At 38.4% G+C, this 26,864-nt stretch overlaps 1 protein-coding gene across 4 annotated transcripts in view; it reads right to left on the bottom strand.

The window, feature by feature from the left end:
• AEBP2 (AE binding protein 2) overlaps positions 1–26,864 on the bottom strand; it is a 59,650-nt gene that overhangs the window by 5,961 nt on the left and 26,825 nt on the right. For 3 of the 4 annotated variants that reach the window (XM_074826338.1, XM_074826339.1, XM_074826340.1), the window contains exons 4-6: positions 21,466–21,652; positions 15,581–15,705; positions 1,925–1,992 (exon numbers count right to left, since the gene is read on the bottom strand). In XM_074826338.1, the coding sequence (XP_074682439.1) occupies positions 1,925–1,992; positions 15,581–15,705; positions 21,466–21,652 (380 nt within the window). Of the gene's footprint in view, positions 1–1,924; positions 1,993–13,415; positions 13,585–15,580; positions 15,706–21,465; positions 21,653–26,864 lie in introns of those variants that run through there. The other variant, XM_074826342.1, reaches the window with a different exon arrangement.

Here is a 26,864-nt window from a genome sequence, read left to right as displayed (position 1 = left end):
CAACCAAGATGCAAGAAATATCAATGTAAAACACATTATTTCTTTGACCTGACCAACCAAATCTACATTCTATCAGGGATGTCTTAACATTATCGAATAATTGTCTTCTCCAATGCAGAGATTCTAATATTGTATTCATCCGCATGAACAAAACACTCATTTGACTCTGTATTAGCAAAAAAGTACTGATTTTTTAATTTACTTTTCATGTTCCCAGAGTGCTATATACTTTTTTAATGCTTTTTCTCTTACAATGCAATTAACTGTCTTTATCTGTAATATTTCAATATGAATAATTTCAGAATGCTGTTACATGTAGTATTACCAGCTGTCCCAAAAGGAAGTAAAATGTTCTAGTAAAAGGTGTAGTTTTTTTGGCTACTCTCTCCCAAGCTGAAATGAAACTTGCAGTCTACAAGTGCAGCAATGAGCAGCAAAAGCTACACACACTTTAAAATTGCACCAAAATGCCAAACATTGCTGCAGATAACTTATCAGCAACCCTAGTCCTCTGCAAAGAAAAGTTATAAAAGATTCACACTGCCAAATTCACACTACTGCACATGACTCATTTAGGACACTACAAAACTGAGTAATTTAAACCACTTCACCAAAGCAAAGCTAAATTTCTGTTACGCTAATTTCTGTTACGCATTACCATCCCACTCAACCACTTAAAAGTAGCACCAAATTTAAGAGATCCCCTTGTTTTAAAAGTTAATTGCATGAACTATGACTATTTCATCTGAACTTAAGACATCCTTACCTAATGAATTCTAGCAATTTAGAGATATCTTCCTGGTAAAACCAAAGTTCCTTTTAAGAAAGAACCTCTAAACCTGCATGTCCTACCTTATTATGCAGCTATTCATCTTAGTGAGAACTATATGTCTCAGTAACTTCCATCTTAATGTGAACTAAATGTCCCAATAACTTCATCTGTATGCAGGAGTATGGATCCAGGAATCAGTATGCAGGAGCATGGATCCAAGAAATAAATTCTATTACAATTATTCTTACCTTTAAAAAGAAATGTAATCACCTCAAAACTTGCAGAAAACAGAGCAAACAGCTCCTAAAACTACTCTGCCTACTGCTCTCCTACAGCCTAGTGGAAACTAAACATTTATTCTACTTTTTCAGACAATTAAGATCAAAATATTTACATATAAATTACTTTGTGTCAGAAGAAAGAGATCAAAGTAGATAAATTATTTCTAAAGCACACTTGCTACTTCACATGTCCCAAGCCTACCCAAGGCAGTACCTTCGTTCTGCATTACACACAAGCCTCCTCATTTGGAACAAGGCAGCACTTTGAAAAACCAAGAGAAAAAAGCAGCCAAACATGCCAGAAGAGTATTCCAGGCTTCAGTGGGAGAATCCAAAGAAGCAGCAATATGAGATGGATACCTTAAAGAGCCAACTGTGGTTATTATGCTGTTAAATTGCGGCACCTAGGCAAAGATTCTTGTAGTTCTACTGTTACACTGATGATTGTACATTTTTCAGTACCTAGAAGTATTTTAGGATCATGATAAATCAGTGGGTAGAACAGTTACCTCAGTGATAAATTTCCCTATGTTTATGGCTGGCAAAACCAACCTGAACTCCCCATTCAATAATTAGAGAACCTTGTAATTAATACCCATAGTGACAAAATGCATCAAAAATACAGCTTCAAATTTACCTGAACAGGTATCAGAGTCTAAAGACTGGAAAGCTAAAGTAAAAACCAACTAAAGCATTGTTTATTATTTTTTAAACTTCTAATTTTTTTAAAACATTTTTTAAATTTTAAAATTTTTAAAAACATTTTTATTTAAATATTCAAAGGCATGACATAGTGACAGACAGTTCATTTACCCCACTGTAAATCCTTCCCAATTTAAAACCTATATCATATCACTAGCAATATACTCACATGTCCTCTGGTGTCCAATGAAGCAAGAGTTTTATTTTCCCAGAATCTTCTTTTCTTTTAGCTATTACCTAACAATAATTACATAAATCATAATTAAAATCAAATCTGCAGATCTTTTTGCTCAAAAACTGTTGTTCTTCATGTTCAACTAGACATTCATAAAAGGCCAACTGTTTTACTCTTTGAAAGTTTTATTAATTCTATATATAGTTAGAATGTACATGTCACTACTCAAATCATTCTTGACAAGGTTTAATATTTTTCTTTAACATTTATCTACTGAGTGGTCCCTGAAAAAAAAAAAAAAACCCATCCTGTAAGTAATCTTCTTTCTTTTAAAATAGTTCAAATTTTTAAGCAACTACTCCAAAAGCTTTGAAGAATATACATTCCTCTACAAATATGCTCATGTTGTTCCACAAGACATCTAAAAGATGTGAGAAAATGATGCAGCTTATAGTTTAATTATAATGTGACATAAAAATAAAATCTTCTCTTACAAATGCTTTGACATCGGGACACATCACATTGTATAACTTCCTAGGTAAACTTTACTCATTCCTTTTCAATACCTAAACCAAGCACTGAATGATGGAACGACAAAGGCTACTTGGAAGAACTCAGAAGCTTACAGAGATTGTTTAATGCATACATAACAGGGACCCTTAACCCTGTAGAGAATGCACTTGATACTATTGTTATATGAATGACAAATCAAATAACATGTCAAAGACCTGTCAACAATTGATGGAGTTTAAATTAGCGTATGTACTCCACTGGTAAGATCCCAGGCAAGAAGTGAGAACTCCTTTCTCATACTAGCTCACAGTAGACCAGCACTGTCATGGTTTGAACTTGGCCAGTAGCCAATCACCACGCAGCCAGTCACTTACCTTCTGCCTGCCCCCCCCCACCCCAGTGAAATAGGGGATGGACCAAAAAAAAAGAAAATTCATAGGTTAAATACCCCCCCCCCCCCAAGTTTAGTAATAGTAACAAAACAACAGTAACAACAGTAAGTCCAAATGAGTAATACACAATCCAGTTGCTCATCGCCTGGTGACTGGTACGCAGCCCACCCCAAGCAGCGATCCCAACCGCACCAAAGATCCTGCTGCGCTGACCGGAAAAACAGAAATGAGAGAGCACGTGTCTCCTTTATACACTGAGCATGACATCACATGATATGGAATACTCCAATGACCGATCTGGGCCTGGCCCTCCAGCTGTGCTCCCTCTCAGCCCTAGGAAAGTTGACTCTACTCTGGCCAAAACCAGGGCAGTCTCCACCCTTATTCCATACCATTGACTTCATGCTCAGGTTCCAAATGCATTCTAAGGAATCACCACCCCTTTCCCAGGTCTCACAGATATCATTCCCTTAGTCTATGGACCATCCTTCCAAAATGTCTACTGAGTTTGTTTAGTCCATAACTTTGGGTTCCATCTGTCATGAGTCTTTAAGGCTCGAGGAATGAGGTGGAGTTGGCTCAGTTGGTGGAGCAGGAGGCTTTGAATGTGGCAGGAGGATGTTGCAGGGCACCAATTACAATAACAGGCTTATTTGACAGTTCAATTCACTGGCTATTTTCACCGAAAATCAAACACCCTTGAGGCACACATCAGACTTCTCCATCCTTCTGCATTACCCACCAAGTGCACCCAGGTCCTTGGGCAAAAGTAATCCCAGGCATGGGTTGACCTTTACCCAAAGCAGGAGTAACCCAGACTGTCTTCCCCAGCATATTTTTAATGCACACTACGGGGACTTTATCCCCATCTACAGTATGTAGGAGGTTTGACTGAGCAGGGCCAGCTTGCTTGGCAGATCCTCTGGTATTGACTGACCAGGTAGCTTTTGCTAAATGCATGTCCCAGTGTTTGACAGTTCCACCACCCATTGCTCTCAGTGTAGTTTTTAGCAACCCATTGTATCGCTCAATTTTCCCAGAGGCTGGTGCATGGTAGGGAATGTGATATATCCACTCAATACCATGTTCTTTGGCCCAAGTGTCTATGAGGTTGTTTTGGAAATGTGTCCCATTATCTGACTCAATCCTTTCTGGTGTGCCATGCTACCATAAGACTTTCTTCTCAAGGCCTAAACTGGTGTTCCAGGCAGTGGCATTGGGCATGGCATAAGTTTCCACCCATCCGGTGGCTGCTTCCACCATTGTAAGCACAGTGTTTCCCATGCCAAGTTTGTGGGAGCGTGACATAATCAACCTGCTAGGCCTCCCCATATTTATATTTTAACCATCATCCTCCATACCAAATGGGCTTTAACCGTTTGGTTTGCTTGATCGTAGCACATGTCTCACATTCATGGATTACCTGTCCAATAGCAGCCATGGTTAAGTCCACACCTCGGTCACAAGCCCATCTATATGTTGCATCTCTTCCCTGACGGCCTGAGGAGTCATGGGCCCAGCGAGTCATAAATTGTTCACCCTTATGTTGCCAGTCCAGATCTACTTGAGCCACCTCAATCTTAGCAGCTTGATCTGCCTGTTGGGTTGTTCTGATGTTCTTCAGTGGCCCGGCTCTTGGGTACATGAGTGTCTACGTACATTCACAACCAGATTCTCTACCCGAGCAGCAATATCTTGCCATAATTCAGCAGCCCAGACGGGTTTGCCTCTGCGCTGCCAGTTGCTCCATTTCCATTGCTGTAACCACCCCCACAGCGCATTTGCCACCATCCATGAGTCAGTATAGAGACAGAGCACTGGCCACTTTTCCCACTCAGCGATATTCAAGGCCAGCTGGATGGCTTTCACCTCTGCAAACTGACTCGATTCACCTTCTCCTTCAGCAGCTTCAGCAACCTGTTGTGTGGGGCTTCGCTGTTTCCCCACAATGCGACAGGACCCGTCAGTAAACAGGGCACATCGCTTCTCATTATCCAGTAGTTTATTATATGGTGGGGCCTCTTCAGCCCGTGTCACCTCTTCCTCTGGCACCATTCCAAAATCTTTGCCTTCTGGCCAATTTGTAATCACTTCCAGTATTCCTGGACAGCTGGAGCTCCCTATTCAAGCCCGTTGTGTGATTAATGCGACCCATTTACTCCACGTGGCATCAGCTGCATGGTGTGCAGAGGGGACACTCCCTTTGAACACCCAGCCCAGCACTGGCAGTCGAGGAGCCAGAAGGAGCTGTGCTTCAGTCCCAACCACCTCTGAAGCAGCTCAGACCCCTTCATATGCTCCAATATCTCCTTTTCAGTTGGAGTATAGTGGGCCTCAGATCCTCTTTATCCCTGACTCCAAAACCTCAGGGGTCAACCCTGAGTCTCCCCTGGTGCCCTCTGCCAGAGACTCCAGGTAGGGCCATTCTCCCCAGCTGCAGTGTAGAGCACATTTCTGATATCTTGTCCTGTCCGAACTGGCCCAAGGGGACTACTGCATGGACTATTTCCTGTTTAATTTGTTCAAAAGCTTGTCGTTGCTCTGGACCCCATATAAAGTCATTCTTTTTCTGGGTCACTTGATAGAGAGGGCTGACAATCTGATTGTAATTTGGAATGTGCAGTCTCCAGAAACCCACAACACCCAAGAAAGCTTGCGCTTCCTTTCTGTTAGCCCGTGGGGACATAGCTGTTATTTAATTAATCACCTCCATTGGAATCTGACGACGTCCATCTTGCCATTTTATTCCTTAAAAACTGAATCTCTTGTGCAGGTCCCTTGACCTTACCACGCTTTATGGCAAAACTGGCTCTCCGAAGGATTTGGACTATTTTCTCCCCTTTCTCAAACACTTCTTCTGCTGTATTACCCCATATAATGATGTCATTTGTAAGTGTTGTGGGGCTTCACCCTGTTTCAGTGCAGTCTGGATCAGTCCATGGCAAATGGTGGGGCTGTGTTTCCACCCCTGGGGCAGACGATTCCAGGTGTATTCGACACCCCTCCAGGTAAAAGCAAACTGTGGCCTGCACTCTGCTGCCAGAGGGATGGAGAAAAATGCATTAGCAATATCAATCATGGGGTACCACTTGGCTGTCTTCAACTCTAGTTCATACTGAAGTTCTAGCATGTCTGGCACAGCAGCACTCAGCAGTGGCGTGACTTCATTCAGGCCACGATAGTCCACTGTCAATCTCCACTCTCCATTAGACTTTCTCACTGGCCATATGGGGCTGTTAAAAGGGGAGCGCGTCTTGCTGATGACTCCTTGGCTCTCTAGCTGACGAATCAGTTTATGGATAGGGATTACAGAGTCTCAACTGGTGCAATATTGCCGTCAGTGCACTGTTGTAGTGATAGTTGGCACCCATTGTTCTTTGGCCATCAGCAGTCCCACAACAGAAGGATCCTCTGAGAGACCAGGTAACACAGACAGCTGTTTAATTTCTTCTGTTTCCAAGGCAGCTACACCAGAAGCCCACCGATACCCTTTTGGGTCCTTAAAATACCCTCTTCTGAGATAATCTATACCAAGAATTCGTGGAGCTTCTGGGCCAGTCACAATGGGGTGTTTTTCCCACTCTTTTCCAGTTAGGCTTGCCTTGGCCTCCGATACAGTCAACTGTTGAGACTCCCCTGTCACTCCTGAAATACAAATGGGTTCTGCCTCTTTAAAACTTAGCAGCATTAGGGTGCATTGAGCACCACTGTCCCCTAAAGTTTTTTACTGCTGGGGGTCAGATGTGCCAGGCCATCGAATCCACACAGACCAATAAACTTGATTGTCCCTGTCCTCCGCCTGGCTTGAGGCAGGGCCCCTCTAATGTTGGTCATAATACCCGCTAACAGCAAATGGGTTAGTGTGGTGTGCATGGGTTTCAGTCTCATCTTGGTCACTCACTTCTTGTGAATACAAATCATATGTTCTTCTCACAGGATTGTGAGCAAAGTCAACCTTTCTGCTCTGTTTAGGCACCTGATTACTGTAAACCGGAGCAGCATTTCTCCTGAAAGAACTCTGTTTTGTAGTTGGTTTTCCTTCCAACTCACATACCCACTGTTCTAGGAGGTAGGTAGGTTTTCCATCCCATTTCTTCATGTGTTCTCCATGGTCATGCAGACAATGTCACAGGTTCCCCCGTGGTGTGTACCAGTTCTCTTGACTAGAGAAGTGACTGCTCCAAATAGCTGAGATCCTAGTCCATGCAGGTGAGGAGTAGGACATGTCCTCTTTAAATTGCTGGAATTCTTGAGATAATTTCTCCACAGCTACAGTGAGGGGGGAAGAGAGACTTTCTTCATGTTGTCGTAGTCGGTGAGCCAATTCACCCACTCTTGGTCTCTCTTTGTCTCTCCAGTCCATTACTGCTAATGCACTGGCATATGATGATGGTGTGCTCCGTACAAACTTCCGCCACATGGGCCAGGTTCACTGGACTTCATCTGGATCTGTGGGTAGCTGTGCATTATCTGGGTCATAGTAAACCATCTCCCGCACAGCTAGCTCCCTCAGGTATTGAATGCGTCTTTCCATAGTGGTCCACTTACTTGGATGACATACAAAATCTTCCTTGAAGGGATACCTCTCCCTCACACTTGACAGGAGTTGCCTCCGGAGACTGAGATTTTGTGTGTCCTTTCCAATGGCTTTGTCGATGCCCCCTTCCCTAGACAGGGATCCCAGCTGCCTCGCCTCCCTACCCTCTAATTCCACGCTACCGGCCCCGCTATCCCAGCACCGGAGCAGCCAGGTAATGAGTTGCTCACCTGGATGGCGGCTGAAATCTTTTCACATGTCTCACAACTCACTCAGGGATAAGGATCGGGTGACTATCACTGGCTCTGCCTCCTCCTCCTGTTCTCGTGATGGGCCTGGTTCGTCATCACCCTGTACACTGTGAGGGGATTTTCTTGTGTATTTCTTCTTATGTATGGGAGCACCTGACACCGTCATGGGTTGGTTCGCTGGTTCAGCTGCAGTGCCTGTCCTCGGGGTTGTAGTGGCTGCAGTTTCTGTTGTGGACTTTGGAGTGGTTACAGTGTCTGTTATTCTGTTACCAGATCCAGAGCCCTTCTCTTCCTTTTGAGGGTGCTAAGCAGTGTTTAATAGCACTCAGTAGGCGTGGGCTAGGCCCCAGCATGTTGCAGTGAGCTGTGCCTCTCTGGAATTACCTGGGTGACAACATACTTTTCCCAAATATTTTACTATTTCTTCAGGATTCTGCACCTGTTCGGGAGTGAAGTTCCAATACACCAGAAGTGCCCACTGTTCTAGGTACTTGTCCATGCTACTCCACACCCCCAGCCACTCATAATTCTCCAACCTTGGGGTAGATTTCCAGGTGATACTCTTAAATAGTTGCTTAACCCTGAACAAAACCTGAACCACATGCAGGAACAGACTGGCTCCTAGCAATAAGACAACGATGTTAATGTCAACATTCCAACGATATTTAAAATTCCTGAAATTCTCAAACACAATTAAGTAGCCCCAGGATCAATGACTGTATCGTGTCATAGATCAGCATCACATAGTACAGCAAAACCAAAATCTTAACCCAACTCTCATGGGTGGTGAGCAGCAGCATGGGGACTATGTATAGCAAATGAGGTGATAAAATCTTAAGGACCCAAGCAATTGACATTATGACCCAATCTGTTGTTGTCTTGAAACCTTGTGCCCCAAGTTGGGTGTTGAAAAGACTGTCATGGTTTGAACTCAGTCAGTTGCCAATCACCACACAGCCAGTCACTTATTCCCCCCCCCCCCCAAAATAGGGGAGGGACAAAAAAAAAAAAAAGAAAAAGAGAATTCCTAGGTTGAATTAAAAAAAAAAAAAAGCAGTTTAGTAATAGTAACAAAACAACAGTAACAATAGTACGTCGAAATAGATAATACACAATGCAGTTGCTCACCACCTGGTGACCGGTACACAGCCTGCCCGCAGCAGCGATCCCGACCACACCAAAGACCCCACTGTGCCAACTGGAAAAATGGAAATGAGAGAGCACATGCCTCCTTCATATACTGAGCATGACATCACATGATATGGAATACTCCAATGACCGACTGGGCCCAGACCTCCAGCTGTGCTCCCTCTCAGCCCAAGGAAAGTTAACTCTATCCTGGCTGAAACCAGGACAAGCACATAAGATACTCTCACGGAGAAACGAAGTTTTTAGGTGCAGGACCCGGAAAGCTAGACTCCTATCTTTAGCCAAGATTAAGTTAGAAATACACACACAGAAAGTATAAAAAATAAATCTGTTCAAGCAGGTACAAATATATTCTTTAACATTAGCATTCAAAGGTATCCCAAAAATTTACAGTATCCAGAAAAACAGGGAAAAGCCATTTGCTTCCTCTTCTATTATTTACCCACAGCTTCTCCTTTACTACGTCACAATACTTCATACAGATTTTCCTATTTGCTTCAAACACCAATTCCCCTACCATCTGCACCTCTGATCACAAAATGCTTATTAAATCTTTGAAAGATTCTATACACAGTCACCGCAGAGACTGTAAACTCCAAAAAGTTTACTAGAGAACCTTTAAAGCACAGAGATAGAAGAAGGGTGGTAAGTGATCCTTATGAAAAAGGCCAAACTAAAATGTAGTATATGGAACTTAAATACTGAAGTCCATGATCTGCATCAACCAAACCAATTTCCCACAAATTAATATCATGGTAAATTAAACTTCGTCATGACATTTCAAGGAATTCACAATTTTTTTTTAAGTTTTATTTTTACAACTATGCAGTGACCTTCTAAACAAAAGTGATGCAGAGAGAAATGTCCATGGATTTAACAGCTGGATTATTAATACAGATATATTTGACATATTTGAAGGTATCAAAATGCTTTTAGATGAGAACTGGAATATGGGGTTTGCATGGCAAAGTTCTGATAGTGGGGGGGGCGCTACAGGGGTGGCTTTTGTGAGAAACTGCCAGAAGCTTCCCTTGTGTCTGACAGAGCCAATGCCAGCTGTCTCTAGGACAGACCCACTGCTGGCCAAGGCTGAGACCATCAGTGACCGTGATAGAGCCTCTGTGGTAACATATTTAAGACAGGGAAAAAAAACCCTGTGCAGCTGCAGCCAGAGAGAGAGAGAAAGAGAGGAGACTATGTGAGAGCAACAACCCTGCAGACACCAAGGGCAGTGAAGAAGGTGGGGGAGGAGGTGTTCCAGGCCCTGGAGCAGAGATTCTCCTGCAGCCCATGGGGCAGCCCATGGTGAGGCACCTGTGCCCTGCAGCACATGGACATTAACGGTGGAGCAGAGATCCACCTGCAGCCCAAGGAGAGATCCCACTCTGGAGCAGGTGGATGTGTCCAAAGAAGGCTGTGACCCCATGGGAAGCCCACACTGGAGCAGGCTCCTGGCAGGACCTGTGGAGAGAGAGGAGCCCCGGCTGGAGCAGGTTTGCTGGCAGGACTTGTAACCTGTGGGGGACCCCTGCTGGAGCAGTCTATTCCTGAAGGACTGCAGCCTGTGGAAGGGACCCATGCTGGACAGGTTCATGAAGAACTGCAGCCCATGAGAAGGGTCCATGTTGAAGAAGTTCATGGAGGACTGTCTCCCATGGAGCAGGGAAAGAGTGTGAGGAAGGAGTGGCAGAAACAATGTGTGATGAACTGACCACAAGCCCCATTCCCTGTCCCCCTGCACTATTCAGGGGGGAGGAGGTAGAGAAATTGGGAGTGAAGTTGAGCCTGGGAAGAAGAGAGGGGTAGGGGGGAAGGCATTTTAAGATTTGGTTTTATTTCTCATTACCCTACTCTGATCTGAATTTATTTAATTTATTTCCCCAAGTCAAGTCTGTTTTGTCCATGACAGAGATTGGCAAGTGATCTCTCCCTGTCCTTATCTCAACCCACAATCCTTTCATTGTATTTTCTCTCCCCTGTCCAGCTGAGGTGAGTGACAGAGTGGCTTTCATCAGCACCTGCCATCCAGCCAAGGTCAACCCATCACAGTGTTTGAGACACAGTTTCTAAAAAATACAGAAGTCTCACACTACAATGCTTTAAACCAATCTGTCATGAGATATGGAAAAGGCCATCCAATGGCCTAAGCTTAGAGAAGCAATAAATGCATAGTTCTTACAAAAGGAGGAGGCTCCCATTAGTTAGCACCAGTTTTAGGACCCCTCATTTAACATATATTCGTAATTCATCTGGAAATGGGATTGGAAGGCAGAGTGAGGAAATCTGCTTTTGATATCAGGCAATTCAAGATAAATTGAAGGAATGCTCCCTGCAAGAACTGCAATAGGACTTCATAGTGGGATACTGTAGCTAAATAACAGTAAAAGTCCTTTTTTTAGCATCTTTGCAAATTAGACAAAGTTTAATTGACTCGTGTCAAAGAATATTTTAAGGCTCTTTAATTTAGGCATGTGAAACATTGCTAAGACTTTTCGTCATACATCTCAAGCTATACCCACAACAGGATACATCCTTTTGCTAAAATTTGGACCAGGAATTAAAACCCTCATCTATTAAAAAAAAAAAAAAAAAAAAAAAAAAAGGGAAATATTTAGAAAGCACTCCTCCAAGCCCTTCCAACTTTAAGTTTTAGCCTTTGCCCAGAACCCAGCAGCTTCTTCTGCAAACTCAGTTTCTTTGCTGTAGACTTGAGCACCTGAGCCTAGAACCAAATAAAGATAAGTCAAAGTTCACTTTACAGGGCAAATAAAACTCAGTTCTAGTCAACTTTTCCATTCAAAACCATACATTTTCTTGTATGGTCCAGTTCATTCTCAAATTAACCTTCAAGTTTTAATGAGACACGTATGTTCTCTCATGTAATGCATCATGAATATCACATATTGAAAAGTTTACAGGTGACATTTTAAAATGTTAGCATTTGGACACAGTAAACTAGCTACACCCGAGTTAGAAGGAAGAAGTTCTCCACAAACTGCACTTCATCCTAAAACTTGAAAAGTATGAACTAGGAAACCATACAAAATACACAAGTCACAGATGTATATTACAACTAAGTACTAAAGCTGGGGTTGCTGTCCCTCTATCACATCATCAACAGCACTGCTTCTATGGGGATTTACAGTATAATACATGTTGATTCCAGAACATCATATATCTCTGTAAAAACCACCCAATACCATCACCTTCATTCTGCAACGAAAAAAAAAGTACAGACAAACTCTTGACATTAACAATGTCTCATTTTCAGGAATATGCAGTACAATGTTTAGGACTCTGCTGTCTTACCATCACCACACTGAAAAGAGATATTTATAAAAACTCAAAAATGAAACACCGATGCGTAAGAGATTCTGGGTACGAAATTTAGGCCAATTCAAGTACTGCCTGAATTATACCACTGCAAGTACCACTCTCTTATTCTAGAGCCCTAGTAACATCTTCAACCAATCAGTACTAAACTAAGGGCTTGACCAGCTTTTACACACACACAGAAGTTTAATAGGACAAACTAACTGTTAGCAGTAGGAAAAAAAAAAATTTCATAAAAGAGCGGCTAATCATATATAACACATGAAAGCTATGAAAGTTATAGCTAGGATGCTTTCACACAGAGAGATATACTTGTATCCAATGTGAATTCTGCAGACTTTTCCCCATATCATTGGCTTATACTGTCCCTGCTAAATAACCAATACTCAAAATCTGAGCTATTCACTTGGTTTTGACTGGTATGAAAGATCCTCTCTCCATATATGGAACAAGCTTATTTTTGTTTAATATTAATGTAGTATCTTAGCTTTCTTCTAGGAGACAGGAGAAATCTGGCATCTATAGCTGCCACTGCTGTTTCCCACATATATTTTTAAACTTTCAAATTTAAAGTTGTTTTTATAAAAGGTGTAAGAAATATCCACTTTGAAAATGAAAATTTTACCATATCTGAAACAGGCTAGACTAAGAAACACAGCTATGATGCAGATAAATGCAAAATTGCAAGAACTTAAAAAAAAAAATTTGATAAAATTTGCTATTTTGACACTAGTAATCAGCTTTACAGTCAAGTCAAGAAAAGTTACAACTGAAATGGAAGAAATTAGCATGTCTGCAATAATGATGCTCTGAAGACTTAAAATTGTTTTGTAAAGAACTTAAGTCCATTTAAGTGTTCCATTTAAAAATATAATTCAGCCAGTAGATGTATGCTCAATAAAGCTGTATTTGAAAAAACTCTTACTATAGTCTCTAAATTTCATGTACTGTCCCAGAAACAAAAGGGAAATTTAATTTGAATTTATCTCTGAAGGAAATGTGCAAAGTTGCCTCAAATCAGAAATGGAGTTCTGCTGACCCCTTCTGGAAAAAGAAAAAAATTTCACCCTATAAATTGGTATGCATCTTTATCCATTTCACTGTGTTTCAAAGTTTTATTCAAAACACATCTAACTAGTATCAATACATGCCATCGCTGCACTGAACTGAAAAAAGCTAAAAGCAGTGAAGAATATTTAGTATTCAAAAATTTTAGATAATTAATTCTAGCAGGGGGAGGGTGGGGGGGGCAGCAGACAGCGTAACTTATAAGCTGCATTTTTTAATCAGTATAGTATCTTCTCTGTAGGTTTACTTTAAATGCTTTACTTTTTCCATCTGACAATTCAGAGAATCAAAGTACCAAGATTTTGACTCCAATAAAAAAAATTCACAATGAAGTCAAAGGTCAACTCTGAATAGCAAAAGCATTTCTTCAAAAAGGCTTTATTGATGACTGCATTCTACAGCTTTCCATATCTGCAAAGAAAAGGATGGGTTAAAAAAAAAGATATAAAAAATATATATATAAATGAGTGCCTTTTCACAGGACATGAAAGGTATCTACAGAGACTGCTTAGAAATTCTTCACATCAGTAATTCTTCACTAGGATATTCATCCTGCAAAATACTGCATTGGGCTGACATTATTTGTATGCTGCATTTAAAAAAAACCCCTACATCATTTATGTCAGTTTTCAGACAGCAAGACAATTTTGCCTGAATATTTTTCTTTCAAATTAATGCCCTTGATAATTGCACATTTTTTCTTCACCTGAAGGTGGACTACACAAACCATATTATGCTATTTAGCCAGTCACCATTCAAATTCAATGTCCTAATGCTTACAAGTTATGCAAAATATGTTTGCATCTGAGGTGACCATTAGCTCAGTAACAGTGTACATCCATAAGACTGCTTCTATTCTATCTTTTCCTTTTAAAGCAGATTTTAGACTGCGTCTCATCAATCAATATAGCTCATGCCCAGCACAAGCCCACACAACTGCAGCAGCACACTAAAAACAGGGTAGCAAAGCACAGCATAGGGCTAGAATCTTTGACCAATTCTTCCACTGGTATATCCTGTCCCACAACTGAGGTCTAAGCAATTTTAGATCTAATCAATCCCCTACCATGTCGAGTGATGCATGCACGGATAAGTTAAAAGGATTTTCACCACTTCCTCCAAGTTAATTCGAAGCAGTTCGAATTAACTTGGAGCATTCCTCCCTCTAATTCCATCTCCTTATGAATTATTCCAATAGCCAGAGATGAACTTCCACAACCAAGTAGTCTGTCTGGATAACCTTTCAGATTAAAGCAAGATGTGAATTGGAAGAGAATCTGCTTTTCTCACAGCACTGTAAAATTCATGTTGGCCAGAAAAACTAGAATGAGATTTAAATACAGTAACAGCTAAGTCACCTGCAAATCTCCACTTGCAGCTGGTGCTCAATGCACATAAAGTTCAGAAGTAATCATTTGGGAAAAATTTGTAATACAGGCCACAGATATAACGATCATCAGTGGTGTAGAACAGGACAAAGTAAGTTTCATGCATACAAAAAATCACCTTTTATTTATGGAAAGAGACTGACAGTTCAATAGTTTGAATCATGTGTTAAGGTGAAGCCATAGCTGAAGACACAGCAGTCAGCATTCCTTCCTTCGACTACTGTTCATCTTGCACTAGTCTGACAATCTACCAAGCACCTCCTTCTCATTTTGTCCCATCTCTTAATTCTCTTCTTCACCTTTTACGTGCCCGTATCTCCCAATTTGGTTAAGAAAACCTGAGGTTATATAGCTTTTTTAAACTTCTGATCCCCTATACCTCAATTCAATACTTTTTTCCCCACTTCGAACTTTTCTAAATTAATACTGATGTCTAGCCTATCTAAACACACTGAAATTAACAAAACAGGATATGGAAACAGGACTAAAGGCCAGTTCCCCACCTGGTACTTTCCTCCTATCAATTCATTGACATTTCAGTGATACATTTATTAAAAGACAAGAAAAAAGAGAGACAATACATTTATTGAGGATTTTAAACTAAAAAAAAAGAATAAACACACATTTCAGACCAGCATCTTTAAATATTCAATTACACAATTACCCTCAAAATATTCCTTGTATAAATTAGCACCATCACTCACGACTATGAAAATGCTATCTGAATTGCATTCTTATTTGGAAGATAAAACCATGTTCTGCAACACATACTTGCTGTTAGCTATTTCCCCAAGTGTATCAAACAGGAAATGTTGCAAGCTATTCCATTTGTGAGCTAGAACAACTACTAACACTACTTTTAGAAATTAATTTACTAATAGATAAATCAACAATGTAAAATACCCACTATTACTTATTTCTGACTAACTTACAGCAGTAAGAGGAAAACAAGAAATCTTTCTGAAGTATTAGATTTTTCAGACACATAGGTAAACAGAACGCATAATATATATACTTACAGTACTATGAAATACAACACTGTGGCCTTTTCCTAAACTTTCTATATGTGCTGAGAGGTTAAAGCAGATGGCTCGATGTCTTATAGCATCCAGTGTTTGTGCATCAAAGAAGTCATGAGGTCTCGCTAGAAAAAAAGGAAAAGAGACCCTTAGTGTTCAACACACTGAAAGCATTCAAACACATTCAATCATGTATATAAGTCTGAAGTGTCATTAGTAAATCATTTATCATTATGGCAGTAGCACCACCTTGTCAAAGAGCTGTAAATATTAATTTAACTGAGGAAGCAATAACTCCAAGAGGGGCATAATTCATTTAAGTTTGGTTAAAACATACTCCTTGTAGATGAAATAGCTATTTTGACAAACTGCACTACACTTGCTCATTTTTTTAAAGTTCCAATCGAATTCTACTCTTTCTTAATCTTCAAAATTAAGAATGCATTAATTTTGCTGAGTTCCTCTGGGAACATCCATTGCTATCATCTTAAAAAAAAAAAAGGTCCCAGTACAAAGAAACTAAACCCAGAATTCATTAATAAACGTGAGTTCTAATTTAATGCAAAAACAGCCTAGTTAGGTTGAAAAGTTTATGGGAACATAAGTGGCCAAGTCACCCTCACAGCACAGTCAATAGTTCTAATATTACTGCTGTGACTTTTAAAGATAGTATTAAAGTACTTTAAAACATGATAGTGCATACAATCAACATCTTAAAAGTAGAATTATACCTATATCTTATCTCATAACTTTATTAAATCAATCTGCTCTAATACATAATCACCAAAAATCCCAGCTATTTCCAGTGAGTACTGGGATGCTGCAGACAGATCAACAATGACACTGAAAACAAAACTACTTGGCACTACAGTGGAACACAAAGCAAAGGATTAAGTAAGAATTATTGTGAACATACAGAAAATCCTAGCTTGTCACGAAATTTTTGATCTCTAAGGAGTAATAATGTTGAATAGTCACGTCAAAAACTCCACACTGCTAGATATGTTTCTATGTACAAGTTGTCATTCTTTATTAGTACACAGATTATTTTCTAGTCAAGAAGCACCAACTGCATCACATACTACACTTCAATTTATAAGTAAAATGCAGTTAACATCCATCTGATCTTTTACAAGTAGCTGAAAACCAGCAGGCACTAATAAAGCCCTTTTCCTTCTAGAAAAGGACTTTTATAGTTAAGTGTTTCTTCAACAGTAAACAATTATTGAATTCAGATTTGGAGTGTAAAGAAAGTCTATCAATTCTACACTAAAAGTACTTTAACTAAAAAATAACTGCTACTAGACACATTTTCATACTGTTAGAAACATTTCACACAAATTTTTAAAAATATATGACACAGTACAGTAGTAAAATTATATTAGCAAATAAAGTATGAAAGTATTCAGATTTTTTTAAGCCTCGAGAGCAGTATTTCTCTACACAACACACTGAAATTAAAACTAAGGAGTTGATATTACATTATCAACTATATATCAACCTGTAATCTGCAAAAACAGTGAATCAAAGTTTTGTTGTCTTCATTTAAAATAACTTCTATATTCCTTTTCATCAAGATTATCTAGCCATTATTTCAAAACAAACTACAAATTCCACTAAAGCCAGTATTTGCTACACTCTTGGGACTAAATGCTGTTAAGCATTCATCTGTACATTATGTTCTGTCCTTACTCCATCTCAGTTGGATACAGCCAACTAGGCAATCATCTCACTGGTGTGTTTTCTTGCTGTAAGTGGTAACATAGAACCTGAGCTCATGCTGCAGGTGGTCAGTGATGCAAGCATATAACTATTTTATAAATAGATATAAGGGAGAAAGGAAGGGAGGGTAGAGAAGACAGCCTCATATTTTTGCTTTTGGTTTCATACAGCAAATTTCTTCAGGATTTACCATTGGATAACACTCATATGCAGAAGAAATGGCACAATTTGTCAAAAGCACATGAATAGTTTTACTTATTCCTTATTGAGCGTTAATGCTGTATCTTTCACGTATCTTAAATCTATTCCCTCAAAATTATTTTCAGAGTAAGGTATCTCCCTTCCTGCCTAATACAAGTTCCAAGTACACATCAATTACTTAAGTCAGATAAATTAAAATCTTCATACTAGTAACCTACTAAATTAAATTCCAAGTCTTACATAACTAACAGTCTTACTGTAAATTCCATGAACAGTAAGTTTCCTTATCTCACCTACATTTCTCCAGTGAACTTTATTATCATGCTTGTTAATAACTACAGTGTCATCTTTGCTATTGAAAAAGCAAGCGACAACATTGTAAATATAATCTTAGGTTCTGAAAAATTGCTTGAGGTAGCTTCAGAATAGCAATACTATGACCTATTTTAGAGACACACACTTTCAATATGTTTGGCTCTATATGTCTAAAAGACTACATGGAGCAGTGAACGTATATAAGGCTATTCTGAAGAGAAAGCTACTGACTGTAATCCTGAATTACTCTGCAACATCAAAATTTATATGACAAATCAATCTCTATAGTACCACTAATGTAACCACTTATAATCGTGTCTATAGTAAAACATGCTTTCATGATAAAAGTACTAATTTCCAAACTTAAAATAACACATACTGTTTATAGACAGGAAAAAAGAAATGCAAAACAGTTTAAGAATGGCAAGATGTTATGAAAGAAAAAAAGTAACATAAGAATTCTCTTTATAGTCTAAGTTAGAAGATCATGTTCTCATCACATACAAAGCCACACTGACATCTCCTTTTTTTATTCATGCATTAATGTCTCTCAGAAGTGTGTTAACCTTCAGATATAAAACAGAGAAAGCAAATTTATTGATCTGCTGTATTTAAATTAAGAACTTATCCATGAGGATGGTTCAGTACCAGCATGTATTAGCAATCAATTGTCAATAAATATTTAGTAAGCCACTTACACCTTGCAAAAACAGCCAGGGTCTAATCAAGCCATGAGGAGGCAGAAAGAACATGTTGACAACACTATTTCAGGAGAAAAAACTGTTTTCTGATGGAAAACTAATTTTTCATCAAATGATTATTTGTGAGTGATTTAAACAGATTGTACACTATCAAACAGCATCTTGCTTTACACCCATTTGTCATAACTTCTTGTAACCCAACTTGCAGAGAACCTGGTACATATGTTCAACATCTCTCTTTTTGGACACTTTTAAAATATACAAATATGACTCTGTGTTCCTAGCTTTATGTAGTCTAGACTGAAAGTACTTAATGCTGCTATTTTGTTACTTTGGCTTCTTAGATAAGGTTTCTTGCCCTCCCCAACTCTTCTTGTAAAGACAAAACATACAAACTTGCACACTTCGTTCTTTAACTAGAAGCAAAACTAAGCTAAGACAGACAAGCAAAATTGTATCAGCCCTTTGTCAAATTTGCCCAATCAACAATAATCCACACAAAGTTTTAAAGATAAGCTACCAATACTTAGCATTTTCAGAAAATGCCATCAGCTCTGGATACATTTCTGGGTCACATACCCTCTGGAGAAATACATCACAGTAGTCGTTTCCCAACTCAGAGATGATTTTTGCCTTACGGCAAAACTCTACAGCCAGCATTGCAAGAAGAGGCAAGAAGATAAAAAATTGCTTAAGCAGCTGTCATTTTTCTTCCTGTGCAACACTTGATCAAAACAGCAGACCATTCAAGTACTACAGTCTGGTCTTTAATATCCCCACAGTATTTACTACTTACATTTTTTGCCATAGGTTCATTCAAGAATTCTGCAGTAAACTCTTATTATGACTAGAACATCCTAGCAGATAATTTGAGGTTTTAACTACAAAACTCTGATTTGAAACTTGTAAGTCAATAATGTTCATCAATTACTAATAAAATGCCAACCTGAAAAAACACTTCTGCATATACTGGGGGGAAAAACTGAATTAAGATGCATTAAATCAGCCACCTAACAAATTCAATATGGAGAATCAATGTAAGATGAAATTTAGGAATCTGAAAGTGAAAATTTTGAAGTGATCAGTCTTAGACTTCTTTATTTTGAGTAACACAGTCAACAAATCAAGATAAACCTTTAGCAATCTGCAACAGTTTCAAGTAACTCTCTCTTTTATTACATCCAAGATTAACTAAAAAGATACTGCAAAGTGACCACATAACCCTTTCTTGATCAGCTTTCCCTTCTTGAACCTTCACTAGACTGAAAGGGAAAGCTCTTTGAAAGTCAAATTCTGAAAAGAACAGAAATAGCTTTCTACCTCCTTTGAATGTTGAATCAGTGTCAAAATCAGAGGAATTCTTCAAGTTTACACTTTTAAGATGTGTTTAATGATATAATTTGCTCACATATATTTTAAGAATACCACAGTATTAAAAAAACAAAAAAGGCGAAAGAAAAATCACCATAACTAAAGTTAACAGTGGCTCTTCTAGCACTGAACCGCATAGTTGTCACACAGTGTGGAAGACACATGCAGGAAAAACTTTTCAGGATCCTAGCTGATACTGTAACTTTCCAGGACAGGCTTCTTTCCGTTCAAGGCAGAAACATGATCACTGCCTCATAAATGTCAGTTGCTTAACACACAGGTGAGGTATTAAGAATAATAGCAATCATGTGATACCAGAGTAATCACTTAAGACCACTAGTACACGCTGTCTATTGTTGCAATACTGTTTGAGTAATTGGTAACTGTGTTTCTTCACAGGAACAGCAAAGTGTTCTGCCACAGGAGAGTTCTGGAAAAATAACGCTGTAATTGCTAACCTGGACAAGTAACACAAGTTCTCTGGCATATCATCACTAAAATCCTACTGCCAGCCAGCAGACAGGACTGAAATAATTGGCTGCTTATGAACAGAAATCCACTTCTGTGTACAGTATGAGATATAACAGGTCCCGTGGTTCATAAAAAAGGTTACCTTGCTCTTCTCTCCAATACTGTAAGGTTGACTTTACACCACAGGTAAAAATTAATGAAAGTTCCTGCTATGTCAACAGCTGAAGAAAAAAAAAAAATCTAAATAGGTTTTTACATGTCTCTACTCTAAAATGCAACTGTCACAGTAACAGTTTAAAATTAGTAAATAATTAGTTCAGTACTGGAGAGTTGCATCCAAAGTAATTATAAAACAAAGTTAAATTTTTTAACAATTGCCTAGTCTTTCCTAACTGTTTCTCTAGATTGGAATCTCTAAATAGATTTGACATGGTTACTAGTCTGATGCTAGGGCAACTCAGGAATCAAACAACTGGATCAAAATGGACTAGAAAAGGTACCAGATAAGTGATTACCACTTACTAGAGGAAAAATTTTCTCTTTAAATGACAAAACACACTTCTCAGCACAATGGTTCATATAAAAGTAACAAACATCAACCGTGGGGAGGAAGATTTTAAAAATGTAGCAAGTCAAATCTGCCCCAATTTAGATCTTGGTTATATTCATAAAACTGTCATTAAGCTAAGGAAGTGTTATGCTCGAAAGAGAGCTTATATAATATGCATTTATCTCTAATTTGTATGAATCTGCAATCTCTGTCTGCAGTACTGAACTTCAGATCTCATCATCACTGAAAAGAACGTTTTCCAACAGTAATATAGTTAGTAAAGAAAAAGTGACTCCAAAACGAAGAGCATCTTTAAGTGGTAAATGCAAACTGTTGGTCACAGAAAACTGATCTTTGCTACTGAACACATAGATGCTGTACCCTAAAAAGGAACACAAGCAGAACCTGGAATTGTCTTCTTCCCATCACAAAAGATACCAATGCTATAATGCTAAAAATCACCAACCCTACCTGATCCACATCTGCAGAGAAACAACCACATTGAAGAGGAATGTCCTACCCAAGACAAAACTTCTACTTCTGGAAATACTTACGTAATGATCGTCGTCTCTTGTTCTTCAACTTTCTTCTTTTATTCATTCCAGCTTTAGATGGAGATTCCTCTTTGGCCTTTGGCTGGCTGGCAACTTTTGAAGAGTTCTGCTGGCTGAAGTGTGTGGGTACATGACGGGCAAGTCCTCCCTGAGATGCAAAGCTGGCATTGCACCCACCAACTACACACTAGTGGGAAAAAACAAAACAGAACAACTGTATCAGCATGTTATATGGCACCCATTCATAGGAGTTTGACAGATCTTTCAGTTTGATTTTTCTGGCTCAATCTCCAACACACTAAAAGGAAGACAAATTCTTAATGACCATGCAATTTCTAAAAACTGAAATATAATCTGAAATAAATTTCTATCTGAACTTTATAACTCTCAATAATTATTCCATGGTATAATAATTTTTCCTATAATATTCTATAGCATATAACCAACCTCAAACAATGCACTGACAAACTTGTCCCACAGAAAATAAATGCTTCTGAAGAACTTTCCCCTTCACAGACATCTCCTTGTCTTTCAAAATACTGCACTGTTATTCTGTATGTCTCAACAGCTCTCCAATCTTCTCCATTTGATAACAGTAAGGTTCTCTAATGTCCTCCCTTCTTCTGACAAGGTAGAAGTAAAAAAATACATCCTTACCCACACTGAATTTCAAAGAGCTTAACACTTTTTGTAAATGTTATACAAAGTCAATAAAGTTATCTTACAGTTCTAAAACTTTAACTTCAGTAACTTGAGTTGTATTAACATTTATTTATACATATATTTTGAGATGCTATTATTACTTCAGAAGTATTTAAGAAAGTTCTTTAAGAAAATGGACTTTCTCAAACAGAAAAATAAGAAAAGATCCAATAATTAAGCAGAAACAGAAATCACAAGCTAGTACTGGCTACAATCATTATCGGTATTTTATAAGTATTTGGTTTATATTTACAACTACTTCACTAGCAAAATGAGTATTTAAATTATACTGTTGGGGAGGGAGGCACAAACTCAACTCTTGTGCTCTGAGCTTACAAGGGTAATAGAAAAATGATTTTAAGATATACATTCCATCACTGGCTGCAATGAATTGTGTATTCACACAATCAATTCTTCTTCTGATCCAGAGAACAGTAGTAGGGTAAATGATCAGCCAGTAGCAAAAAACCCATCACCCTCTAAATCATTGGGAATTTCTTCTTCCACATCTGTTCTGCTCCTCCCCCTTCTTCTCCTCTTTCTCAGCTCTTTCATTGGTACCTCTCCTCTCTAGCACTTCCCTTCACAGCAGTCTGGGAATAAGTAATATTGCAACTATGTACGCAGTGGTCAGTTTTCTCTGAAGACTAAGGATGAATTTGCAAGCTCTTACAGTAATCTGCCCTAAGCCTGCACACACGATTGAAAGACAAGAAAACAGCAGTATAACACCACCAGTGTATTTTGTCCCTAAAACCCGAGTGTGCCGTTTTCCAACTGGGGTTGCAAAATTGAAAAGTCTATTTCTGCCTCAGACCTAGCAAATGGTTTCCATGATCATCATAAAACAATATAGGGTCCATGAAGAGGAAAAACCTGTTATCTTCAAGGACTTAATAGTTGCTATAGGACTAAAAACTTGTATATATATTTCAAGACAGTAAAAGACAAAAAAAAATAGGAGGACATTTTTCACATTTTTATTTGCCTTTTTTTTTTTTTTTTTTTTTTTTTTTTTTGGAAAAAAGGGGAAAAAAACACCTTAAGAGAAAGTTAGGAGAATTTTTTAAAGTACTGACCTAAGTACAAACATTTAATTCCCTGACAAGAACTTTCAGGCTCCTTCACACTGTATTTGTTCCTCCCTGCCTCCCTCACTAAAAAGTATCTTAAAAACTGTGAAGATTTTTACCAAAAACCTACCTATGCGTCTTCACCTTGCCTTGTAATTTCCCATGTTCAAACAACAGCAGTATTGCATACTTGCATTGTAGTGATTTACAATATAAGAAACGCCAGCACATCTATTAAATTTGAAACACTCAAGATCCTGATCTTATTTACACTATGGTAACCTCAATGCAATATTTATTATTTCAAATTAATACTGTAGATTAAAATTTACACTTACAGAATCATAGATGGTTTGGGTTCAAAGGGACTTTTAAAAGTCATCTAGTTCCAACCTCCCTACTGTGTGTACAGACATCTTCTACTAGATTAAGTTGCTCAAAGCCCCATCCAACCTGATCTTGAACCTGACCCACTTAGTTGTGTTAAAGATGATCAAACTCACAATCAACAGATACATGTAAAATGCATGCATGCATTGTTAAAACAATTTTTTACTCTTCAGCTTTTAAGTCCTTGAAATAGCTGTCTTGCCCATAAAAAACAGTTTCATGAAACTAAACTAAGCAACTAAATCTAAACTTAGGTTAACTTTCATTAAGGTGCTCCTGACTTCAGTTTCTAGCTCTTTCTGATCCTACAAACACTGAGAGGAAAAAAATGAGCACGAAAAACCCTCCTCATACTCTGAAGTTCAATCACACTGAGAAACTAAACATTCTCTCTTGGCAATGCCTGCTAGAGGTCAAAAATAACCTAAAGTCTTGGTACAGTACATGCATTACCATATTCCAAGTTTATTAAAGTGTAATATCAAAAGGCAGTATCTTCTGAAAAGAACACATAAACTTTGTGTCAGGCACATTTCTAAAACTTTTTAAAACAAATTCATAAGACTTAATTGTATTTCTTGTCAGATGGGAAATATTGTTTTATGACAAACTGCAGTTTGACTGACAATGCCATAACATGACTTTTGTCTAGTCGTGTACAAAGAAAACAATCACAGATATTCTACTATACAGATTATCTACAGAAGCTACCGCTTACTTTGCTTGCTCTACCCAAGTTTTACTTTCAAAAGCCCCAAACCAGCATCCTTAGATCTTCAATATATGCAACTTGCAACTAAAAATTATCTTTTCCAGAAAGCCTATTTATAGTTTGCAGCCACAGTATGAAATATTTGCAGAGATCATTACATTCAGGTATTGTGTAGTTTGAGACTACCTGACCATGTCATCAAATAATCAACAGTTGATATATCAAAGATGACAAAGAATGCCTTTGTAGTAGACAGGAAATAGAAGAGGAGAAAAATCTTACCTGTTCTTTTCTTTTTTTTCTCTAAAATAATATATCCAGCAATCCGTTACTAATGGGCAAAGTCTCTTCTCTCCAAAGATAAAAGGAGCAGTTCAGGCTGTCACTTCAGGATCTCTGGACGGTAAGTCACACCAAATCAGCTTCCCACCAGATAATTATACAGATCTAGAGGGCTTCTAATAAATCAAACTCAACTATTATGCACAACTTTAAACCAATCTTCATTTTTCCCCATAAAACCTAAGTCTCAAAATTTTGCATTCGATTTTAAATATGATAGATTGGGTCCGGATTGGTGGATATGTTACTTCAAGAGAAAATAAGTCAACACATAAGAAGTTTAATTTCTCCAGTGTACCCATACCCACCATTATTAATGGGCAGTAATCACCAGTGACTTTAACAAACAGGATATAAAAATATCTACCAATACAGGGTTTTTTTCTAAATTCAAAATAACCAAATCTCATTTTTTGGAATATTCAATGTGTAGTTTTTCCAATAAATCTAACAGTAGTATTTTAGACACCTGGATAAACCTTCTTATTGTCTCAACATCTAAGTGTTCAGGCAGAATGCCTTTATGTTTTCTATCTGCATTTGCAGTGCTCTAATGGATAGAAGATAATCTGCCAATACAGTAACAGACATGAATTCTGAATGAGGACTGAAGCTGCTTGGCTGTGTTTTCCATATTTCAAGAAGTGTTACTCTCCTGAGTCATACCAAATACAGTCACCCCTAATGAATTCTGGAAGTTACAGGTGGCAGAACGAGCACTAAACTTCATTTTTATTATTACTTTCTTCCCCCCTTTTAAACAAAGTATGAAAGCCTCCAATGAACCTGTGTACTGTCATTTGTTGTTATTGAAAGCATTTACCCCACATGAGCAAACCTCTCATGACTAATCTTAAACATTAAGAGCATGCCCACTGGAATCAGTATGGGAAAGCAGTTGGTAGCATACCCACATGGAGTCTTGTATTTACAGAAGATTGCTACATGCAATTATTTTGCATAAAATCTCCCACTGTTTTGTACTCACTCTACCATTTGTCCTTTCATTCCTAACATTTTGTATTTGGTCACCTAGACTACATTTTAAGAATTCATTTGATATGTCTTCGAGTAACTGTCAATGCCTTGTACAGCAACAAGGCATGGTGAGCAAGTACTTCGATAATTTTTTTTTTTTTTTTTTGAGTAACAGAAACCATGCTGGAAAAATGCAGGTTGTCACAGCACATTAACTATTCAAATACTTATTATTTGTAACAGCCAAGTTTAGGACAAGTAAGATAGTATTTCTTCATTCACTTTTTCTCAGCTTGCCAAAGACAGTCACCGGCATCAGTTTTCTAACTCAGCAAATTACTCCTCTAGATCCACCTGTCTACAGGTTCTGAAAGCCTGGAAGTTTTTAAGTTGCTGAACCCTTGACAGGACCACCACTACATGTTGATGATACTCCACAACATTCCACCAGTTTCTAAAAAGCTGCAAAAATGATGTAATAACAGAACTAAAAAATAATAATGTTTAGGTTTTTCTTTCTCAGCTCTGAATGTAAAATCATACACAAACATTCTAAATGTCTCCAGAGAAACAAAATTACATGCTCTTAGAATACCTATATTAAACGAATGTCTACAATGACATTAAAAAAAGAAGAAAGAAGAAAGGATGGCTAGAATCTGACTGCAATAAAAGAAGCAAAGAAAACTTCCAGCAGCACAAGAGCAGTGAACTTCAGGTATTAAGAGGAGCAGCATAACTTCAAAAATACCTAACAGTGGGCCAAAGAAGGCTGGTAAGTTCTCAACCTGAACCATGTTCTGTAAGACCAGTTTGTTTGTTTGTTCCTCTTGAGAGGAAAAACAAATCTGGGAAACAGTGCTTATGAAAAGTAGGACTGGAAAAGTATGCTGCTTTGCAGAAATCATGTTTGACGACAGACTGAGAACCAGCTGTAGTGGTAACTGTCTCATTTAATGGACACTTTTTCTTTGGTGGAGAGACTGGTGGGTGCTCTAGGAAAAGACACTTTTTAGTGATGATGGCCTCAAAAAACCAAGCAAAAAATCCATCCATGTGTTCCACATGAAACCCAAGGCCATCAGTATTAGAAACTTAGAAAAAAGGGAGGGAATAAACAGAAAAGCAATATGATGACTAAAGGGGAACTGAAGTCCTAAATTCTGCCCAAAAATCTAGGGTATCTTTTTGTCCCCCCCTCC

The sequence above is a fragment of the Strix aluco genome, chromosome 5 (genome assembly GCF_031877795.1).
Source record: "Strix aluco isolate bStrAlu1 chromosome 5, bStrAlu1.hap1, whole genome shotgun sequence".
Taxonomy (NCBI): domain Eukaryota; kingdom Metazoa; phylum Chordata; class Aves; order Strigiformes; family Strigidae; genus Strix; species Strix aluco.
Note: the sequence above shows the minus strand (reverse complement) of the source record. Positions and strands in the feature narration are given on the sequence as shown.